This window comes from Centropristis striata, chromosome 8, assembly GCF_030273125.1.
Source record: "Centropristis striata isolate RG_2023a ecotype Rhode Island chromosome 8, C.striata_1.0, whole genome shotgun sequence".
NCBI classification, from domain to species: Eukaryota; Metazoa; Chordata; class Actinopteri; order Perciformes; family Serranidae; genus Centropristis; species Centropristis striata.
In genome coordinates, this window is record NC_081524.1 from 3787021 (window position 1) to 3809246 (window position 22226).

General features: G+C 39.2%; 2 protein-coding genes and 1 non-coding gene across 3 annotated transcripts in view; 1 reads left to right on the forward strand and 2 right to left on the reverse strand.

The window, feature by feature from the left end:
• Positions 1-5335, reverse strand: part of LOC131976108 (sialic acid-binding Ig-like lectin 10) — a 45425-nt gene extending 40090 nt beyond the window's left edge. The window contains exons 1-4 of the mRNA XM_059339024.1: positions 4657-5335; positions 3860-3930; positions 3174-3536; positions 2706-3017 (exon numbers count right to left, since the gene is read on the reverse strand). Of these exons, the coding sequence (XP_059195007.1) occupies positions 2706-3017; positions 3174-3536; positions 3860-3905 (721 nt within the window). The 5' untranslated portion in view covers positions 3906-3930; positions 4657-5335. The remainder of the gene's footprint in view (positions 1-2705; positions 3018-3173; positions 3537-3859; positions 3931-4656) is intronic.
• LOC131976164 (B-cell receptor CD22-like) overlaps positions 1-20430 on the forward strand; it is a 67240-nt gene extending 46810 nt beyond the window's left edge. The window contains exons 4-11 of the mRNA XM_059339084.1: positions 13377-13730; positions 13887-14198; positions 14807-14938; positions 15568-15831; positions 17166-17456; positions 18346-18439; positions 19803-19902; positions 19999-20430. Of these exons, the coding sequence (XP_059195067.1) occupies positions 13377-13730; positions 13887-14198; positions 14807-14938; positions 15568-15831; positions 17166-17456; positions 18346-18439; positions 19803-19902; positions 19999-20430 (1979 nt within the window). The remainder of the gene's footprint in view (positions 1-13376; positions 13731-13886; positions 14199-14806; positions 14939-15567; positions 15832-17165; positions 17457-18345; positions 18440-19802; positions 19903-19998) is intronic.
• A 1435-nt stretch (positions 20431-21865) lies between these two features.
• Positions 21866-21937, reverse strand: trnad-guc (transfer RNA aspartic acid (anticodon GUC)). The gene has a single exon. It is a non-coding gene; the product is annotated as a tRNA-Asp (tRNA).
• Positions 21938-22226: the final 289 nt, after the last annotated feature.

The following is a 22226-nucleotide window of genomic DNA, read 5'->3' on the forward strand; positions in this document are numbered from 1 at the left end:
TTTGGCTTTTTTTAGCTCGCTGTGTTCCCCTCACACATACCCACTTCAATCCATCCACTTCTTGAAAAAATGCAGATATAGATTGGACCACAAACCTCGCTGCTAATTTAAGAAGAAAGTGACATGAGCACTGATAGTAAAGCTGCAGTCAATAAAGAGAAGTAACATGTGGTAAACGCCTTAAACAAGACACCCTCGCCTTGTCTATCTGAAGCTAGGAACATCCTCATTTACAAAAATCAGCAACAGTATAGCGTTGTTAAAAATATAGAATTTAGATGGAGGATGCAAATTCTGGGACTGAGGTAGACATTGAAAAAAATCATCCTGATTGGATTATTTGTGTGGCAGTCAAAATAGTTTTTAGGGGATTTCTTATTAAGTATTTAAAACAAAAAATTAGGCAATACTTGTAAATTAGATAGATAGAAATAGATTCAACAGTGTTACAGTCATGTCTGGTCTCCACTACAGTATGTATATGGGTTGCTGAATAAATAAATAAAACACTGTACAATAAGCAATTCAGAATATTTCAAGTTCAACAGAATTTCAAGAAATCCTTCCACTAAACAACTGGACCGTATTAATGAGCAGATCATATTTAGAGCTTTATAACAAATTCAATAAAACAAACTAAATTCAGCAAATACTTTATCACATATGCGTTACTTTATGAAACATTTAAATCACGTTTTAAACTTACATTGAACATCTATTTGACTGATGTTGGATCGTCCAGTTCCAAAACCATTTTCAGCTTTGCAGAAAAACAGACGGTCGTCTTTCGATACTTTAATGTTTACAACTTGTCTGGTCCCAATAAGAGTCTCCTGGCCTCCGTCAGCTCTGTACCAGGTGTAGTTCCCCACTGGTGGGTTTGCAGTACTATTACATGTCAGAGTCACATTTCTGCCCTCTGGAACTGGACCAGAGGGACTGACTGACACTGTGGTGTTTTTGGGTGAATCTGAATGAGTAATGAAACAAATATTATTGGTGTTACATTGAAGTTTAGACGAGCAAGAGAAGAATGCTTACAGCCTTTTTTTGTTTACAGTTTTTTTTGTTATTTTTTTATTCCAATATGGAGGCTAAAATTGGCGGCTGATGATTTTAATCCTTTACATTTAGGGGACAATACTAATTAATATTGACTGTATTAATGAGCAGATCATATTTAGAGCTTTATGACAAACTCAATAAAACAAACTAACTTCAGCAAATACTTTATCACATATGCGTGACTATATGAAAAATTCTAATCATGTTTTAAACTTACATTGAACATCTATTTGACTGATGTTGGATCGTCCAGTTCCAATTTCGTTTTCAGCTTTGCAGAAAAACGGACTGTCTCCTTTCGATACTTTAATGTTTACAACTTGTCTGGTCCCAATAAGAGTCTCCTGGCCTCCGTCAGCTCTGTACCAGGTGTAGTTCCCCACTGGTGGGTTTGCAGAACTACTGCATGTCAGAGTCACATTTCTGCCCTCTGGAACTGGACCAGAGGGACTGACTGACACTTTGGTGTTTTTGGGTGAATCTGAATGAGTAATGAAACAAATATTATTGGTGTTACATTGAAGTTTAGACGAGCAAGAGAAGAATGCTTACAGCTTTTTTTGTTAACAGTTTTTTTTTTTTTTTTTATTCCAATATGGAGGCTAAAATTGGTGGCTGATGATTTTAATCCTTTATATTTATGGGGCAATACTAATTAATATGGATCATTTTCAGGAATGTGGCACAAAAAGGAGAGAAATAGTTTGCAGCTCTTCCATTCCCAATGGATTTGCTTTATGTTGCCTTTCCATTTTGTCCCAGTAAAGCATCAGTGGGAAGCCTCATTTAACCATCATTTAAATTTTTCTTTTGTTCTTTCCACTTAGACGAAGTGAACACAGGTCTGCCTTACGCCAACTGACTTGGTTTATCATGGAACAGCCCATTGAAGGCTACAGACAACTTTAACATTAGTGCTGCTAAAGCCTCAGTTTCAAGCTCTCTTACTGGAATTTCACTCTGATCAACATTACCGGTTGGCTGTTAATTCATTTGCTGATGGAAATGCACAAACATGAATGAAGAGGCGTGTAAACCATATGATGTTGGCAAAAGAAAACCTGTTTAACTGTTGTCAGTGTGTCATATACTAATTCAATTTATGGACATGCTGCATAAGCATCATTTTGAGGGAAATAATCTTTATCCACTCCATTTAGTAGAGCTGTTGTCACTTTGCAGATTCATATAACTTGGAGAATTAAATATTAATGCAAGATCCTATAGTTTAACATTGCAGTTGGACAGGATGACCAGTTAACTAACAGCATTACAATACTGATTAAACATCATGGTGTCAGTAATGAACTGATATAGAAATCTAGAGGGGACAGTTCTACGCAAGTCGGTTGTAATTCAGGTGCGTATTTGCATCAAAGTTCCCAAAGTAACAGATTTGTAAAAAACAGATGTTCTGTTGTCAATGAATATTTCAAATGCTTTAACAATAATCGATAATTAAATGAACATTTCAATTCCCCAGAGGTTGACGTTAATCAATCAATCAATCAACTCATCTAATAAATTGTCTAATTGTTGAGGTCATAACTGAAATAATTCAAGAAAACTAAAAGACAAGTGATCAATTGAATTATAATAGCCTTCATGAGTAAATTTCATCAGATGACAGATGTACTCACATGAAATATCAGCTGTTAAACTTGTGCTAACAGCTGACTCAGTGCTGCCATCTTGTTTGTTGTAGGTGGCCTTACAGTCGATCTTCTTCCCATGATGGAGGTGAGAAGCAGTGAAGGTCAGAACAGAGAGCTTGACTTTAGTTTTGTCCTGATTCTCCTGCAGTTTCTCCTGAGCGTCCCCCAGGCCGGGGGTCCAGGTCAGAGCTGGAGGATGAGACAGACAGGGAGCTGGAGCAGAGCACGTCAAACCCACAGAGGTTCCCTCCTTCACCTTCAGTGTGGACGCAGTCAGAGTCGGTGTGGGAGGAGCAGCTGGTAGAAAGGTACATATCAACCAGTCACTGAAGAAACATTCATCCTCATTCAATCTTTACACTATTTGGACAAATGCAATAAAAACATAATAATATCAAAGCAGGTCTAAAATGGAAATGCATGATGTGCGAGTAAATAGGCCTTAAAACCTACCTTTGACTGAAATATATACTCTCTCATTGTCTTTGTGAAAATTATATTTCAGGTTGTCGCATTGTAGTCTGAGGAAATATATTTTGCTGTCAGCAGGTTGCATGTTGTTCAGGGTTGTGGTGCAGTCTTTTTTTGTCACGTCTCCTGTCAGCTCTCCCTTTATTGTAGACGTTTGTGGATTTCCACTGTCAAACAACACAGTCTTGTCATTATCATACTGATTCCACAATACCCTACATGATTTATCTAAGCGTGATTTAAATTTGTCCGGTATTTCAAAGGAGCAGGGGATGGTCACACAGGATCCACTCAGAACCTCTATAGTCGGCGGCACAAATGACTGAAATGCTTGACACAGGGCACCTGAAACACAAGAGACAAATATTTGATGAAGAAAAAGTGAATAATATTTTACCATAATGAGGATTTTCTTACCGTTTGGTTGCATTGGAAAAATCTTCGCTCTATTTTTTTTTTACATAATTTTGTAGATTAAAATAAATAAAACTAAAATTCTAATAAAAAGTCATCAGAACACTTTGTAGCTCACTGCATTCTTCATCTGCTGCAGCATGTATTATAGATACTGTTGTACTGTGGTGTGAATGCTTGACTAACATTGTGTAGGTTTGGTTTTAAATAGTTTTTATAGTCTTTGATCCAAATATGAATGAAGTTCAACGTACCGTGCAGCAGACAGACACTGAGAAGGAGAGTCAGGACTACAGCCATCTGTGTTTGTCAGGAGAGGCAGAAACTGTGGAGATGTCATTTTAAAGCAGCTTTTATTGAATGCAGGTTTAGATTGCAGATGGAGAAATGTTTCCTGGTTCTGTATTTCTTCAGAGTTTTAGTGTCTCATGAGGGCAGGGTGATGCAGCACATCCATTCATCATTTATTGAGGAAAAGAGGATTATTACTGCTTTTAAATCAATCACTTTAAAAACTGTAATTGAACAGATAACTGAATCAATACTCATTTTATTTATATTTTTCTTTTGCAAATGTTCCCTTTATGAAGCGTCGGTGATGGAGATATTCAACAGAAGGGTAACACTGGTTTAGTGTTTCTACTTGACTTGAATTGTTTGTCACACACTTCGTAACATTCAGTCTAACATCGCAACAACAACCTTCTTCTTCTTTTCTTTTTTATCTACATAAATTATTGAAATGATGACATTAAAAACAGGAAGCTGTGTGCTAAAGGCAAAAGTGTGTCTTTCATTAAAGTATTTTCTATGTATTTACAAAGCTGTAATTCTTTGAGGCAGCTAAGACAATAACAACATGCAAATGACAGCTTAACACTTTAAACATTTACAATTGTAATTTTTTTATACAAAATGTCTATTTCCTTTTAACTTTAAAATAATTTCTAAAAAAACTGTCAAGTGACTTAACGATAATGTAATTACAATTTTGAATTACATTTAATGATGTTATCATGATGGTTTGTTATATAAAATGATAAAGACTCACATTTTCTGCAGGTCTTTGGAGCAGGTAGATGAAAGATGAACAGAGAAGTGAAGCTCCGTCAGAGTTGTGCTGCTTTTTAAACATTCTGCAACACTTAAAAATGAGGAAGTCACAAGTTCCCATGGTGTAACAGTGAAATGACAGTCTCATATCAGTCTCACATCTTTTCTAATCAAAAGCTTACTTTGTCCATCACATTTATTGTTTTTTGATTCAGTGTAGTGATGCACCAAACAATACTTTAGATTCTGACTGAATATCTGGATGGGGATTCTGTAATAATGGGGCCATTCCTGTAAGTTTTGACCAGTTTTCATTAAAAAAGAACAATTCAGTAAATTTATATCTTGACATATAAAATAATTGATCCCAGTCACTTCCACACAGTGAGGCGTACATCTTATTTATGTAATGCTGGTATGAGATGATAATTAGTTTCCTCTGATAAGCCCTGGTGCCTGTCAGTCCTGTCACGCAGTGTGGAAACCACAATGATATCAGGTCTTCTGATTACAAGACAGCAAGTTGTGTAATATCAAGAGTCCAGAGATAGGAAGACTTTTAAAGTCGTGTTGTGTGAACTAGCTATCACTTCCTCCATTTCTCCTGTTATAATTACTACAGCCCCTCCAGAGCTTTATCACTTCCACCTAAACATATTTCTTTTAGGGGTTCTAGTCCAGTGTAAGGAATATTTCAGTTTAGTTTAGTTTAGTTTAGTTTAATAATCATTATCGCATTAATCTCATCCTTTTAATTTGTCTTGACATGATTCCTTTTTTATTTATTTATTTTTTTAAACTTAAGTTTTCTTGAACAATTGCAGTGGGTGGGTTTAACACATATACATAAGTCAACCTTGCAATGAATCAACATGTCCTTGTTGTCCAATAGTAGAAGTGGTGTAGAAGGTCACTGAAGGTCACAGATGGTATTTATTCATTCTCATGAACAACTCCTCGTTAGTATAGTGGTGAGTATCCCCGCCTGTCACGCAGGGGCCAGTCGCGTATAGGTGGACTTCAGTGATGATCAGCACCATGGACAGTTTTCTTCCATTTTGACGACTATCTAGACGCAGGTTCGAAACCCACTCGGGGCAAAACTTGTAATGCATTATTAAACAGAAATCAATTTCTTCTTCATTCTTTGTTCAAATTATCTTTAAAATGAATGGCAGTAGTAATGTTTTAGATTTTTAAAGTAATTTAGGACCTTAAAAATAACCTAAAAGGTTCTTAACTTAAAGGCAGTGTAAAGAGACAAAAATACTAAAGCAAATGTCATGACATGTTATATCAAGTGCTTGACTTACTCATGGCTTTTAACCTACTGTATTACAGTTTTGTTACTCGATTACAATTGGATTGCAATTGTAATGACTTAAAACTTGTCTATTTAATTTAACAACTTTTACTGCTCACTACACATTATTGACTTATTAATGAGACATGTAGACCTTAATGGAATGGAATGTGTTATTTATTAACAGACAGAGCCCACAGTGCAAGGTCATACATACACAGCACATAAAAACATAAAAATAAAAAACTACATACAATGCCTATAAAAATTATTCATACCCCTTGGATGTTTCAACCTTTTTTTGCTTTAACACATTGACATTATTTTGTAAAAATCTGCTTTCACTTTGATATTAAAGATTCTTTTTTTTTTTTTTGCAAATTCTTATCAAAAAGGCCAAATTATATTGACCATGATTTCATGTGTATAAGCAACAAAAGGGTGAAACATCCAAGGTGTATGAAAACTTTTGCAAGCCACTGTACAAACAATTCTGTCAGTTATTTTCCCTTTTCGGCCTCCCATCTCTGTTTTTCAGCTTCATAAAAGGCTGACTCCTGGAACTCTTTCCAGGTCATTTCCTTTTCCATTTCTCGCCCTGGTCTTTGTAAAGGGAGAATACTTTGCTAGGGCAGTAAATGTACTTTCCTGCTAATCCAGGAAACCCAGTGTGGACATGGGGACTGTAAGGGCCCTGCTTCAGTTCCATTTTACAAAATCGACACTTGCGACCTGTAGGCTGGGGCTCAGTCCTTTTCCTCTTCTGCTGCCCTTTCTCCTCCACCCTTTTCCTTGTGGCCTCCAGTTTCCACTGGAAGAAATCTGTTTCCACAAAGTCTTGGAAAGGCATTTTTGCATTTGTCAGACCTTCAGCACCATGGGTTTTAAACACCTTAGTGGAGCAGTAAAAGTATCTGACAGGGCCTTGCTGGTAAAAGAAGTGGATGGGAGAGCCATCATTCTCATACCTTGACTTCGGCTGGCCACAGGAAAGACACGTTTTGGTCAGTTTCTTCTTCTGTACTGGCTGTTGTTGCTGCTGCTGTTGCTGCTGTTGCTGCTGCTTCTCCGGGATGCTTTTAACTATTTTTTCAATTGCATCTTGAGATAGAGGTGTGGCGGGTGGAGCTGGGTTGACTACTGTCAGAGGCATGGTAACTACTGGCACACTGGTGGTGTCACTGCCCTCTGTAAGAGAGTGCCAGAGTTCCTGCCTCTCCTGCAGTTTTTCCGGGCTGGTATTGATAGATGAGCTGGTGTTGAGCATCTTGCAGAGGTGCTTAAGATACTGGGAAATATGCAATTTTGTTGTCGGGTGGAGCATGCTGTTTGTGTCTGTGCAGGAGTCGTGAACGAGAGCTGCATAGTCCTGGTCGACAAGCTTGAGCATGTCCTTCTGTCCACGGTGTTTGTGAAGTAAGCCGTCAATAGCCTTGGTCATAGGGGCTGGCCAGCGCTTGTGGTCCAACACAAACACCCTCCCACCAGTCTTCACAGGTCCAGTATGAGCAGCAGTTGGTGAGGACCGCAGGGGCAAACTAGCCTGGGTATACCCAGACTGCCTTGCGCGCTCGAATTTAATTTCGAACCTCCAGACGGTCTGGAAACCACGGCAGTTTCTTAGCCCTGTTTTAGGGATCCAATCACAGAGCGGGGAGGGACGGTGAGACGATGACGCGTACTACTCGGCACTTGGAAGCTTGTAGTTTTCCGGATCCAACATGGCTGCTGCAGACGCGAAACTCTCTATAGCTGTAGATGGTGTTTTAAATAGTTTAGAGCGAAAGTTGAAAGGCGAAAGGTCTCTCGGCGGCTCCGCTGTCCCCCGGCTCGGAGCGAGATCACCGGTAGCGGGACTATTAGCGCCGCACCGGCAGTCTCGGCGGCTCGTTGCGCCAATCCGGCGAGACTGCCGGTCACCGCCGGTGATCACGCTCCGAGCCGGGGGACAGCGGAGCCGCCGAGAGACCCACAGCAGCTTGTTTATTGCCCATAAAATCAGTGGATGTGTGTGGCTGAATGACATGAGGGGGAATAAAGCGTGAAAATAAATAATCTTGCAGAAAGCGAGAACTGGAGAAGCAAAGCAGCAACACTCTCTCACTGACACACACACACAACAAACATCCATTTCTGTTGCTCTACTACGTCATCTGGTATAACTGATCTGATTGGCTAAGAGCTACCTACAGACGCTTTGATAGACATTCTAAGCGCCCAATAAACGGCTCTGGAGGATCGTAAACCACATCTCCTCTACGGAGAAAAGCATTGTAGGTGTCCAGACCAAATCTCAAATGAGATTTGGTCTGGTGTTAGCCAGGCTAGGGGCAAACAAGGTGGATGTATGGTTTCTGAAACAACAAAAGACAGACTGAAATAAGTGTTACTGGCCCCTGGAAGGAAAAAAAAACAATTTATACACTTGCATGGTTAGTTTATGTAAAGTCTGATCATTGACAAATTAATTAAGGCCCTAATATTGTCACAGCTCTGATTTTTAAAACAAAGGCACTGCTACTAATGCTGACGTTTTGTCCACTACTTTGTCTGTCTGTGATATGCTTACCTGGCTTTGTCGGAGGCTCGGTAGTTGTACGTGCAGTCACATCTTGAGCAGCAAAATCTGCAGGAGGGCATGCAGGGAACTGAAACAGCTTGGGTGGAGCCATGGAAGATGACTGGAGAAGCTCAGACTGGGCAGTGAGTGGGCTGCTCTGAGGAGGTGGATTTTGGGCGTGGGCAGAGTCGGTTTTGCTCCTATGTTTATCCCAGTCTAGAGGTACTGGGCGGCAACCAGGCTCAACATATTCCAGGCCAAACTTCTCTCCGGTGTCTCCACTTGTGAAATGAAACGCAGGATACTTCACGTGACCCAAAACACGTTCAGAGACTGCATTCAGTTTTGCCATCAACACTGGATCAAAGGAGTTGAACACCTGGCTGTTTCAAGTCCACCAGACGCTGGTAATTCCACCGAGCCACACCAGTCATCCCCTGAGCTTGGAACAGCTCTGTTGAAACACGGGTTCCTGTGACCCACTGGGCTTGGTGGAAATGGTAGCCCTCCTGCTGAGATGTGCCTCTGATAGGGATCCACACAGGAACTTTAGCTCCTTCACCCTGCACATGGTTGAGCTGGAGTGTTCCTCCGTGCCTGTACAGGATCCCACCTTCCACCTCTGGATCACTGAGGCAGCCTCGCAGGATGTGTACCCGCTGTATCCGCCATGCCTTCAGCATAGAGGGCTTAAAAAGAGGAGCACCATTGGGGTCAGCCGCAAGATGGAAGTGCTGGAAAACTCCCTCGACTCTCTTGATGAGCTCCTCCGGCCCTGGAATTCTGGTCCTGCAGTGCTCACGAATGTGCACTTTAGTTGGGTTTGCAGGCTGAATTCCACAGAAGGCACAGGCGTCGTTAAGCCTCTGTAGGTCTTCCTGATCCACCACGGAAAAGGCTGCAGACAGGAACTGCGCAAAGGAGCTGTACAGGGGATGGTGCTCCGACACACACTCACGGAGGAACCGCCTCATACAATGGAACAAATCCAGCTTGATGTTGATGTTGTAGTGTGACCTTGATGCACATGTGTTTAACAGGCTACCAGAGGTGGCCTGAGCAACAATGGCATCAGTTGTCTTCCAAGCATTCCAGTTCAGATGCTCTCCTGGAGCAGATTCTGAAACTTTAAATGCTGCACAGCAATCCCTGAAAGAAAAGGCAGTCTTGTGTGTGTAGTCCAATAAAAAGTATTCTTATTAACTATGAATACAAAGGGAGTTTTCGTTCATCAAACTGGAAACATAAAATGTGAAAAAATAATATAAGTTGTGATTATGAGCTGTTTGTGTCAAAAAGCAAAAAAATATTGATCATCACTCACCTGTCTACCCACTGGTATTGGGCCTTCTCTATGCCTGCAGTGCTGTAGCGGTGTGCTAGTCCCTCATACATGGGCTTCAGTGACTTCTCTGTCTCCGACTGCACCATCACCCACGAAAGACACAGAGTCCGTCTCCTTCCTGAGCGCTATGATGGCTGGACATTCCCATGGTGTTTATACTTGGGTATAATTATTTAACCAGATGAATGTGGAACCTTCAGGCATCTGGAAATTGCACCCAAGGATGAACCAGAATTGTGCAAGTCCACAATTCTCTTCCTGATATTTTGGTTGATTTCTTTTGACTTTCCCATGACTTGACACAAAGAAGCAGTGTGTTTCAGGTGTGCCTTAAAATACATCCACAGGTGTGTCTCCAATTAACTCTAATGTTGTCAATAAACAGAATAATCAGAAGCTTCCAAAGACATGACATCATCATCTGGGCTTTCCCAAATAGTTTCAAGGCATAATAATGTTAGTGTATGTAAACTTCTGACTTTGAAGCAAGTAATAAAAAATTGTCTTAAAAAATCCTTCTCTCATTATTCTGGCATTTAGCAAATAGAAATAATTTTGTGTCTTTTTATATAGTGTATGTAAACTTCTGGTTTCAACTGTAAATGGCCTAAATAATGTTAAAAAGTTAGATAAAGCTTTAACTAAATTTAGAAAAGAGAAGATGCAGATTATCTTCCTACAGGAGACACATTTGACTCAAGAGGAACAAACAAAGTTTAAAAAGTTTGGCGACAGGAATTCATTCTCTAGTTCTTTTGGACAAATTCATAAGAGGGGTGTAATGATTTTGATAACGAACAAGATATAAATTGAACTGATCAAAAAAAATGCTAATTATGATGAAAGGTAAATTAGAAAATCAACTTGTGACACTGTTAAATGTAAATGCCGCTCCAGAAAGTGGAAAAACTTTCTTTGAGAAGATATTTGGTCTCATAAATCTGGAATCAGAAGGAACGTTGATATGGGGGGGACTTTAATGTTGACTTCATAAGTTATTAGACATTATAAGTTTTCCGAAAACAATGAAGCTATTAGAGAACTACGGAAACTACTCAGGATATAAAATCAATATAGCAAAAACACAACTTTTATCAATAAATTACTCTACATCACAGGAGATAAGGGAAACATACAAGCTCAAGTGGAATGAGAAATCAATCAAATATTTGGGAGTTAATGTTAAAAAAGGAATAAATAAATTATATGATGCAAATTACACAAAAATAAATCAAGACATTAGGAAAGACTTGGAGGGGTGGTCAGTTAGTTAGTTTAGATTTCAGCTTGAGGATAGAAATAATAAAAATGAATGTTTTACATAGGTTTTTATATCTTTTTCAATCTCTACCGGTGATGATCCCACTAAAACAATTTATAGAATGGGATAAGTGGATATCAAGGTTTATATGGATAGGAAAGAAAACCAGGACCAGGATCAAAACTCTTCAACTCTCTAAAGATAAAGGAGGTCTGGCTTTACCAAACTTCAAAGAATACTTCTACGCTGCACATCTGACCTTAAAAAAATAAATAAATAAAAAAAACCACTGCAATTGTTCAAGAAAACTTTAAAAAATAATTTAAAAAAAATTAATAAATAAAAAAGGAATCATGTCAAGACAAATTAAAAGGATGAGATTAAAGTGATAATGATTATTTGATAACTAAACTGAAATATTCCTTACACTTCACTAGAACCCCTAACAGAAATATGTTTAGGTGGAAGTGTTAAAGCTCTGGAGGGGCTGTAGTAATTATAACAGGAGAAATGGAGGAAGTGATAGCTAGTTCACACAACACGACTTTAAAAGTCTTCCTATCTCTGGACTCTTAATATTACACAACTTGCTGTCTAGTAATCAGAAGACCTGATATCATTGTGGTTTCCACACTGCGTGACAGGACTGACAGGCACCAGGGCTTATCAGAGGAAACTAATTATCATCTCATACCAGCAATAAATAAATAAGATGTACGCCTCACTGTGTGGAAGTGACTGGGATCAATTATTTTATATGTCAAGATATAAATTCACTGAATTGTTCTTTTTTAATGAAAACTGGTCAAAACTTACAGGAATGGCCCCATTATTACAGAATCCCCATCCAGATATTCAGTCAGAATCTAAAGTATTGTTTGGTGCATCACTACACTGAATCAAAAAACAATAAATGTGATGGACAAAGTAAGTTTGTGATGAGAAAAGATGTGAGACTGATATGAGACTGTCATTTCACTGTTACACCATGGGAACTTGAGACTTCCTCATTTTTAAGTGTTGCAGAATGTTTAAAAAGCAGCACAACTCTGACGGAGCTTCACTTCTCTGTTCATCTTTCATCTACCTGCTCCAAAGACCTGCAGAAAATGTAAGTCTTTATCATTTTATAGAACAAAACATCATGATAACATCATTAAATGTAATTCAAAATTGTAATTACATTATCATGAAGTCGCTTGGCAAAATTTCTTTGGAAATAATTTTAAAGTTAAAAAGGAAATAGACATTTTGTATAAAAAAAATTACAATTGTAAATGTTTAAAGTGTTAAGCTGTCATTTGCATGTTGTTATTGTCTTAGCTGCCTCAAAGAATTACAGCTTTGTAAATACATAGAAAATACTTTAATGAAAGACACACTTTTGCCTTTAGCACACAGCTTCCTGTTTTTAATGTCATCATTTAATAACCTATGTAAATAAAAAAGAAGAAGAAGCTTGTTGTTGCGATGTTAGACTGAATGTTACGAAGTGTGTGACAAACAATTCAAGTCAAGTAGAAACACTAAACCAGTGTTACCCTTCTGTTGAATATCTGCATCACCGACGCTTCATAAAGGGAACATTTGCAAAAGAAAAATATAAATAAAATGAGTATTGATTCAGTTAACTGTTCAATTACAGTTTTTAAAGTGATTGATTTAAAAGCAGTAATAATCCTCTTTTCCTCAATAAATGATGAATGGATGTGCTGCATCACCCTGCCCTCATGAGACACTAAAACTCTGAAGAAATACACAACCAGGAAACATTTCTCCATCTGCAATCTAAACCTGCATTCAATAAAAGCTGCTTTAAAATGACATCTCCACAGTTTCTGCCTCTCCTGACAAACACAGATGGCTGTAGTCCTGACTCTCCTTCTCAGTGTCTGTCTGCTGCACGGTACGTTGAACTTCATTCATATTTGGATCAAAGACTATAAAAACTATTTAAAACCAAACCTACACAATGTTAGTCAAGCATTCACACCACAGTACAACAGTATCTATAATACATGCTGCAGCAGATGAAGAATGCAGCGAGCTACAAAGTGTTCTGATGACTTTTTATTACAATTTTAGTTTGATGAGTGAAAAATCTGTTATTTTAATCTAAACATCTACAAAATAATTTAAAAAAAATAGAGCAAAGTTTTTTCCAATGCAACCAAACAGTAAGAAAATCCTCATTATTGTAAAGTATTTTCTTCTTTTTCGTCATCAAATATTTGTCTCTTGTGTTTCAGGTGCCCTGTGTCGAACATTTCAGTTATTTGTGCCGCCGACTATAGAGGTTCTGAGTGGATCCTGTGTGACCATCCCCTGCTCCTTTGATATAGAGAGAAAATATGACTCATTCTTAGATAGATCATGTAGGATATTGTGGAAGCAGACTGATGACAAGACTGTGTTTGACAGTGGAGATCCACAAACGTCTACAATAAAGGGAGAACTGACAGGAGACGTGACAAAAAAAGACTGCACCACAACCCTGAACAACATGCAACCTGCTCACAGCAAACTATATATCTTCAGACTGGAATGCAACAATGGCCTGAGAATAAGCTTTAAGGACATCAAAATAGATATTAAAGTCAAAGGTAGGTTTTTAGACATATTTCCTCACATGTTATTATTTTCAATTGTAGACCTGCTTCAATATTATTCTGCATTTATTGCATTTGTCCAAATAGTGTAAAGATTGAATGAGGATGAATGTTTCTTCAGTGACTGGTTGATATGTACCTTTCTACCAGCTGCTCCTCCCACACCGACTCTGACTGCGTCCACACTGAAGGTGAAGGAGGGAACCTCTGTGGGTTTGACGTGCTCTGCTCCAGCTCCCTGTCTGTCTCATCCTCCAGCTCTGACCTGGACCCCCGGCCTGGGGGACGCTCAGGAGAAACTGCAGGAGAATCAGGACAAAACTAAAGTCAAGCTCTCTGTTCTGACCTTCACTGCTTCTCACCTCCATCATGGGAAGAAGATCGACTGTAAGGCCACCTACAACAAACAAGATGGCAGCACTGAGTCAGCTGTTAGCACAAGTTTAACAGCTGATATTTCATGTAAGTACATCTGTCATCGGATGAAATTTACTCATGAAGGCTATTATAATTCAATTGATCACTTGTCTTTTAGTTTTCTTGAATTATTTCAGTTATGACCTCAACAATTAGACGATTTATTAGATGAGTTGATTGATTGAAAAATAACTGAAATGGTAAAAATAGCTAATTAAAAGACATAACATCAGCCTCTGGGGAATTGAAATGTTCATTTAATTATCAATTATTGTAAAAGCAATTGAAAGATTCATTGACAACAGAACATCTGTTTTTGACAAATCTGTTACTTTGGGAACTTCGATGCAAATACACACCTGAATTACAACCGACTTGCGTAGAACTGTCCCCTCTAGATTTCTATATCGGTTCATTACTGACACCATGATGTTTAATCAGTATTGTAATGCTGTTAGTTAACTGGTCATCCTGTCCAACTGCAATGTTAAACTATAGGATCTTGCATTAATATTTAATTCTCCAAGTAATATTAATCTGCAAAGTGACAACAGCTCTACTAAATGGAGTGGATAAAGATTATTTCCCTCAAATTGATCTCAAAATGATGCTCATGCAGCATGTCCATAAATTGAATAAGTATATTGACGGAGGCCAGGAGACTTTCCTAAGGAGCGGACCTGTTTTAACCATTAATGCAGCCAATGATAACAGATTTTTTTTCTGCAAGACAGAAAATGATATTGGGGCTGGACAATCCAACAAGATAACAATAAATGTTCAGTGTATGTATCAAACTTTCATGTCCAGATACTCTGATAGGCCTAGCTTTATGCAGAGCACTGATTTAGATAATAGTAAGTCATTAAATGGTTTATTAGGACATTTAAAGCCACTCTGGTCTCTTAAACATGAGGAGGTAAAGAGGTACAAGATGGCTGAAGGCTCTATGTTTAAAGTAGCTCCTGAAGATTCAGTTAGCCACTACAGTAGGAGTCTGGATGTGCAGAAATGTAACAGGACAGCTGGCTGATGATGTTTGCTGTCAACTTTGTAACATTCAATTTATATGGTGGTTAAATGAGGCTTCCCACTGATGCTTTACTGGGACAAAATAGAAAGGCAACATAAAGCAAATCCATTGGGAATGGAAGAGCTGCAAACTATTTCTCTCCTTTTTGTGCCACATTCCTGAAAATTATCCATATTAATTAGTATTGTCCCCTAAATTTAAAGTATTAAAATCATCAACCGCCAATGTTAGCCTCCATATTAGAATTTTAAAATAATTAGGGTTAGGGTTAAAAAGACAAAATTTAAAATGAACTGTGAAAAAAAAAGTTGTAAGCATTCTTCTCTTCCTCGTCTAAACTTCAATGTAACACCAATAATATTTGTTTCATTACTCATTCAGATTCACCCAAAAACACCACAGTGTCAGTCAGTCCCTCTGGTCCAGTTCCAGAGGGCAGAAATGTGACTCTGACATGTAATAGTTCTGCAAACCCACCAGTGGGGAACTACACCTGGTACAGAGCTGACGGAGGCCAGGAGACTCTTATTGGGACCAGACAAGTTGTAAACATCAAAGTATCGAAAGGAGACAATCTGTTTTTCTGCAAAGCTGAAAATGAAATTGGAACTGGACGATCCAACATCAGTCAAATAGATGTTCAATGTAAGTTTAAAACATGACTTAAAATTTTCATAAAGTAACGCATATGTGATGAAGTATTTGCTGAAGTTAGTTTATCTGCTTTATTGAGTTTGTCATAAAGCTCTAAATATGATCTGCTCATTAATACAATCATTTAGACATCTTATTAATCAATCTCCTCTTGAAAAGGAAACGTGACATTTATCAACAAATACACTTATTACTCTAAGAGGTGTTTATAATATTAAGTCTACCATGTTCTTTGGTGTCCAATGTGAATGACTACCTTGATCTTTGTTATCTTTTTTAAAATAATCATCAACATGTCATAAAATTATATATAATTATATAATACATCATTGATTAAATACATATGCTAAAAGTTATTCCACAGGTAAAACGAACCCTGGGTTTAATTGGCGACAAACAATTAATTCCTTTGGTAATGGGACATAATACGAGAAAACAGCAATTTTTTCTTTGCATCATTATGGTTTTCCCTCAGCTTTTCAACAATTACCGTAATTTTCGGACTATAAGCCGCGCCTTTTTCCCCATTTTTCGATTCTGCGGCTTATATAACGGTGCGGCTAATCTATGGATTTTTACAGCTAACGGCCACTAGGTGACCTCCTAAATCTATGGATGTTACAGGTTACAGCCCACCAACTTTAACTCTCTGGGCTCTATGACCGGTCCGCGAGGAGCGGCGGGCTCCAGCAGGAGAAGCTGGAGGCAGGTGTACGTACCAGATCGGCTCGGGGTCCTTCAGATACTTTTAAGCTATTTTTCACTTGTCTGTGTGTATTTGTGTCGAAAGCTACTTAGTTCGTCGGAGTCGCCGTGCCGTAATCAGCGGCAGACGAAGGACCCCGAGCCAATCTGGCAGGGCGCCGGAAAAGAGTGAAACAGGTAGCGCGCAAAAGTAAAAGTGAAACCGAGAGTGGTACGAGAGACAGACCGACATTACGAGAGCGAGATAGTTTGTGCAAAGGAAGTTTTCATGCACAAACCGTCATTATGGAAAACAAACGTAGAAATGCATATGATGCAGCTTTTAAGTTAAAGACATTCAACCTGGCTGTAAAAGAAGCTTCCTCAAGCAGCCATCTCTTTCCCGACAATCCCCTCTGTGCACCAACCCTTACATATGGTAATTAAACATTAAAACACCTGCGGCTTATATATGTACACATCATTCAATTTAGCTGCTGCGGCTTATACTCCGGTGCGCCTTATAGTGTGGAAAGTACGGTATATCAATATATCTTGTCATTAATTTTAGAAAACTTGATTGAATGCAACTTCACTTGACTCTAACCTTCTAAAATCTGTTTTCTCTAAATGCTTCACAGTTGCTCCACAAATCCTGCCCTCATCTAACTGCACCAACGCTGCATCCCAGCTCAACTGTTCCTGCAGGACTGTGGGAAATCCTTCCCCCACTTTGAAGTGGTATCTGGATGGGCTGCCTGTCAACCAGTCTGACACGTTTGGAATCAGCTCTCTAAATGACACAGGTCTGAGGAGCATCCTTATTGTGAACCAACCACAGGAGAGGGATCTTTCCAACTTGCTCTGCCTCAGTTCCAACTCTCTGGGATCTGCCAGTCAACGTTTTTGTGTCGCCAGCCTAAAATCTCAAGGTCTGTCTTATGTGTACTGATTGTAAAAGTTATTTGTTTACTGGAAGGATTTCTTAAAATTCTGATGAAAGATTCTAAATTGTTTATTGTACAGTATTTTATTTATTTATTCAGCTACACATATACATACTGTAGTGGAGACCAGACATGACTGTAACACTGTTGAATCTATTTCTATTTATCTATTTTACGTTTAAGTATTGCCTAATTTTTTGTTTCAAATACTCAATAAGAAATCCCAGAAAAACTATTTTGACTGCCACACTAATAATCATAAACATGGTCACTAAATCATTATAATAAATCTCCAAACAGGATGATTTTTTTTTCAATGTCTACCTCAGTCCCAGAATTTCCTCCATCTAAATTATACATTTTTAACAACGCTATTCTGTTGCAGGTTTTTGGAAATGACGATGTTTGTAGCTTCAGATAGACAAGTCAAGGGTGTCTTGTTTGAGGAGCTAAAAAAAAAACAAATTTTACGTTTGTGTGCAAGTGTGTATTTGTGTGTGAGAGAGACTGTTTGGAAATATCTGGTGTAACTTTTTGATGTGCTAAACACACCACTTCCTGTTATCTAGCATTTTTACCGTGTTGCTTTTAAAATGACTCAAAACAAATTTTAAAGAGACATTATTTCCTGAAGAAAAATAAAATCACTGAAATGTTTCTTTTTTCATTTATTTTTATACACACTACTTATGGCTATGACTTTTGCTTGAAAAACAAAGAGGTGTCATTATATTTTAGTGTGTAATATGGCCTGAAGTAACAACTCACCATGCTGAATTCTTTATACAGTATGTCCAAAGAGTTACCAGAAGAATTATGTCTTGTCTGAATTAGTTCAGTATTCTAATCTTACATTGTTCTTTGTATGTTTCAGACCATGTTTCAGGCCACGAATTGCTGTTGCCAGTCTTCATCACCACAGTTGCTGCTCTGCTAGTATTAGTATGTGCTCTGCTGTTTGTTATCAGGTAGGCTAACAGAGACACCAGAAAATGACACATAATAGTTATTGTTTTACTAACTTTTACTTGGACTCCTTTTTTTACTCTCAGTGCAATTACTGACACGATTCAGTTTCTGGCTGGACTCTCTCCTTTTCTGGAGTTTCCCAGGTTGAGAGGTGCGGGGCGGGTGTGGGGATACTCACAAGCCCCCAGCTGAGCACCGCTGTGTTGGAGTTCTCCCCGAAGAACGAGAGGGTCGCCTCCTTGCGACTGCAGTCTCTGACTGTTGTCTGTGCTTATGCATGGAACAGCAGTTCGGAGTACCCGGCCTTCTTGGAGTCTCTGGGTGGTGTCCTGGAAGGGGTACCACCTGGAGACTCTATAGTTCTTCTGGGAGACTTCAACGCTCATGTGGGTAACGATGATGGTACCTGGAGGGGGGTGATTGGGAGGAACAGCCTGGAACACGTCATGGAAGTTTGCTCATCCAGGCTACATGTATTTTGTGGACTTTGAAAAGGCTTATGACCGTGTCCCTCAGGGAGTCTTGTGGGGGGTACTGCGGGAATATGGGGTACCGGGCTCGTTGCTACGAGCTATCCGGTCCCAAAATAACAAAAGTGAGAGCTGCGTCCGCATACTCAGCTCAACGTCAAATACGTTCCCAGTGTGTGTTGGCCTTGCCAGGGTTGCCCCTTGTCTCCGATTCTGTTTGTGGCGTTCATGGACAGGATCTCAAGGCGCAGCCGGGGGGAAGAAGGGATCTGGTTTGGTGGCCTTAGAATTGCATCTCTGCTTTTTGCAGATGATGTGGTTCTTTTGGCCTCATCAAGCCGGGACCTCCAGCACTCAATGGGGCGGTTTGCAGCCGAGTGCGAAGCGGTAGGAATGAGAGTCAGCAAGTCTGAGGCCATGGTTCTCTGCCGGAAAACAGTGGACTGCCCCCTCTGGGTGGGGAGAGAGGTACTCCCTCTCGCGAAGGAGTTCAAGTATCTCGGGGTCTTGTTCACGAGTGAGGGTAGAACAGAGTGTGAGATGGACAGGCGGTTTGGTGCGGCGTCGGCAGTGTTGCGGGCGTTGACAAAACAATGCAGACTATAACATGAAGTTTGCCTTTGTATTTGGTAAATCCACTGCCAACACTGTTGTGTAAAAAATGTTCTTGTCACTGAGCACTTGGTGTACATTACATTACATTACATCCTTGTTGGTTTGTTATGAAAGTTACCGGTTTTAAATCGGTTCATGAATACATTTAATGTGAGCTGCTTCTGTTTGTTTTTTAACGTTATCTGCGATCAACATCTCCATCTTGTTGATTAATAAATAATAAATAAAGATGGATCAATATACACATATACGTTAAATGTTCTACTGTATTTTCCAGGGCTCAAAGGACTCAACATAACCTTGCGAAGAATCAGTGCACAGGTGACACCAGCACACTTCCTATGACCCAACTTCTAACAAGTGGAGAAGAAAATGAGGTACTTTGAATTAAAGCAGGCAATTTTCTACTTTATCTAATTAAACTGTATGAGCAGAGTGTCTGTACCACTGATGTTTTCTTTCTAAATGTATAGGTACCCAACACCACACAAGAGGACATTTATGTCAACACCAATGAGCTGAGACAGGCAGAAGCTGACCAACATGCAGCCGTCCCTGAGCCAAACAGTACAGACTTGCCAAGCTCTGGACCGAACAATGCAGAAGAAACCAATAAAAGCTCAGAAAAGAAGGGTGAGGAAGGCAGTGATATGATTTACTCCTCTGTGATTTGGAAAAGCAAAAGCAAGGTGAAGGGAGAAGACTCTGTGAACATGAATCGTCCTGGTAGCTCCTATCTGGAGGAGGAGAGTTACGCAGTGGGAGGCATGTGCAAAAGCTTTATGAGCACTGCACTGGAGATGGGAAATATATATGACAAAGTGGAGCCTAGGAATGTGGAGATGGCAGAGGAAAGTGCATATGCCCAGGTTAAATTCAAAGATAAGAGTCCTAATCACCAGTAGATCACAGCTCTGTAGAAGTCACAAAGATTTGTAAATACTCATGAAACCCCCTAGAAGGTTGTTGTTTATTTTATTTTTGAAGGAAATTAAATGCTAATAAATATGTTATTATGTTTTACTAATTACATCCAAAAATAAAAATATATTGTTAGGAAAGTGTAACACAACCTCTACTTGGGTGGGTAAGTTTAATTCAAGTTAAGCACTTTGTCCTTAGCCTCCAGTGTTCCTTTTCTTTAAGGTCGCAATATTCGTTCTTTATACAGTTAGTATGATAACCCTGACCTGATTATAAAAGGTGAAATAGTAGCTTTTGTTGATTGTCTGTGGCTAACTAGCTTAGGTCTCTCTCAGCCAGAAGGGGGATGACTAATTAAATGTGATGGTATCACTCCTGTTGTCAGGGAAATGCTGTAAATATCTTTAATGTAAATGTAAATCAACCACCAGTTTTCTACCTGGAAATCACTGTTGTTTTTGTGGTGCCCGGTCTATATTTCTGTGATAAATTTTTAAAACAGATTCTGAATATCTTCCCAGTATATTTTCTTATTTGTAAGCTATGATTGTTGTGATATTTCATTTTTAGCATTTATTTTTTACTTGTATATTGACATTGTTTGCTGGTGTAAAGGGTTAGAGAGAGGCACTGCTGTTTAACATTTATTGGACATTGTAGCATAGTTTGTTTCTTGTAATCTTTTTAACATTTAGTTTTTGTTCAAACTAAACTGGCTGTAAGTAAATAAATAAATAGACATGAAGAGAAGCCAATTGAGAATATGTTTTCTTGCTGTCATTGTTGCAAAAGTAACAGTCAAACTTCATTGGGATGCATCTATTCTTGAAGTCTGGATGTTTCAATCAATCTGCAATTTTATATTCAATATATGTTTGAATGCATATTTATCTGCCTCAGCGTTTTAGAAACAGCAAAGACAGACTCTTTTTCAGGCTTTCTAGTAGTTCAGACTGACTGCTTTAAATGAACTCAGCAAGTTTCCTGTTTGGGACTGAATAGAACAGAGGGGGTGTACACAGCTTCACGATTATGGCCAAAATGATAATCACGATTATTTTGGTCAATATTGTAATCACGATTATTCATCATGTTAGGGAAAACATCTGTATTTTTATTGCACTACTTTTAAAGAAACAATAGGAACAGTTTTTAGTGTGTGCACAGAGTGTCCGGTGCTTGTTGTAAACAAACAGAGATCGCTAAGTGAACACCTCCTGCAGCAGCAGCACATACACACTGTACTGCTACAGAGCTAACTGTTATTCTCAGACAACTGAGGTGCTCATCCTGTCAGGTAAGACTTTCGTTTTATACTGCTGATACTCTCAGCACTCTGTTTCTTTATCTGCTCCTCCTCCAGCAGCACCTGGTGTTCAGGTCAATGTGTGTGAGTGGAGACATAAAGTGTGTTTCCTCCCCGTCGGGGAATTGAACCCCGGTCTCCCGCGTGACAGGCGGGGATACTCACCACTATACTAACGAGGAGTTGTTCATGGGGTTCAGTCCCCCCCCAGGCCATGAAGTAAAGACCATCTGTGACCTTCAGTGACCTTCAGCTGAGTCAGCATTCTGAGCCCAGAGGTATTTCTGGAGCTCAAGTGAGCATTGGTGGTTCAGTGGTAGAATTCTCGCCTGCCACGCGGGAGGCCCGGCCAATGCAACTAGCTTTTGTCTTATTATGAAGCTTGTTAGCTGGTGTGTTGCCGCAGATACACTCTGCAGGTTTCTGGCGTTCTGGGACTGTTTGGCATGAAGATCATTAGAAAGGTTCATA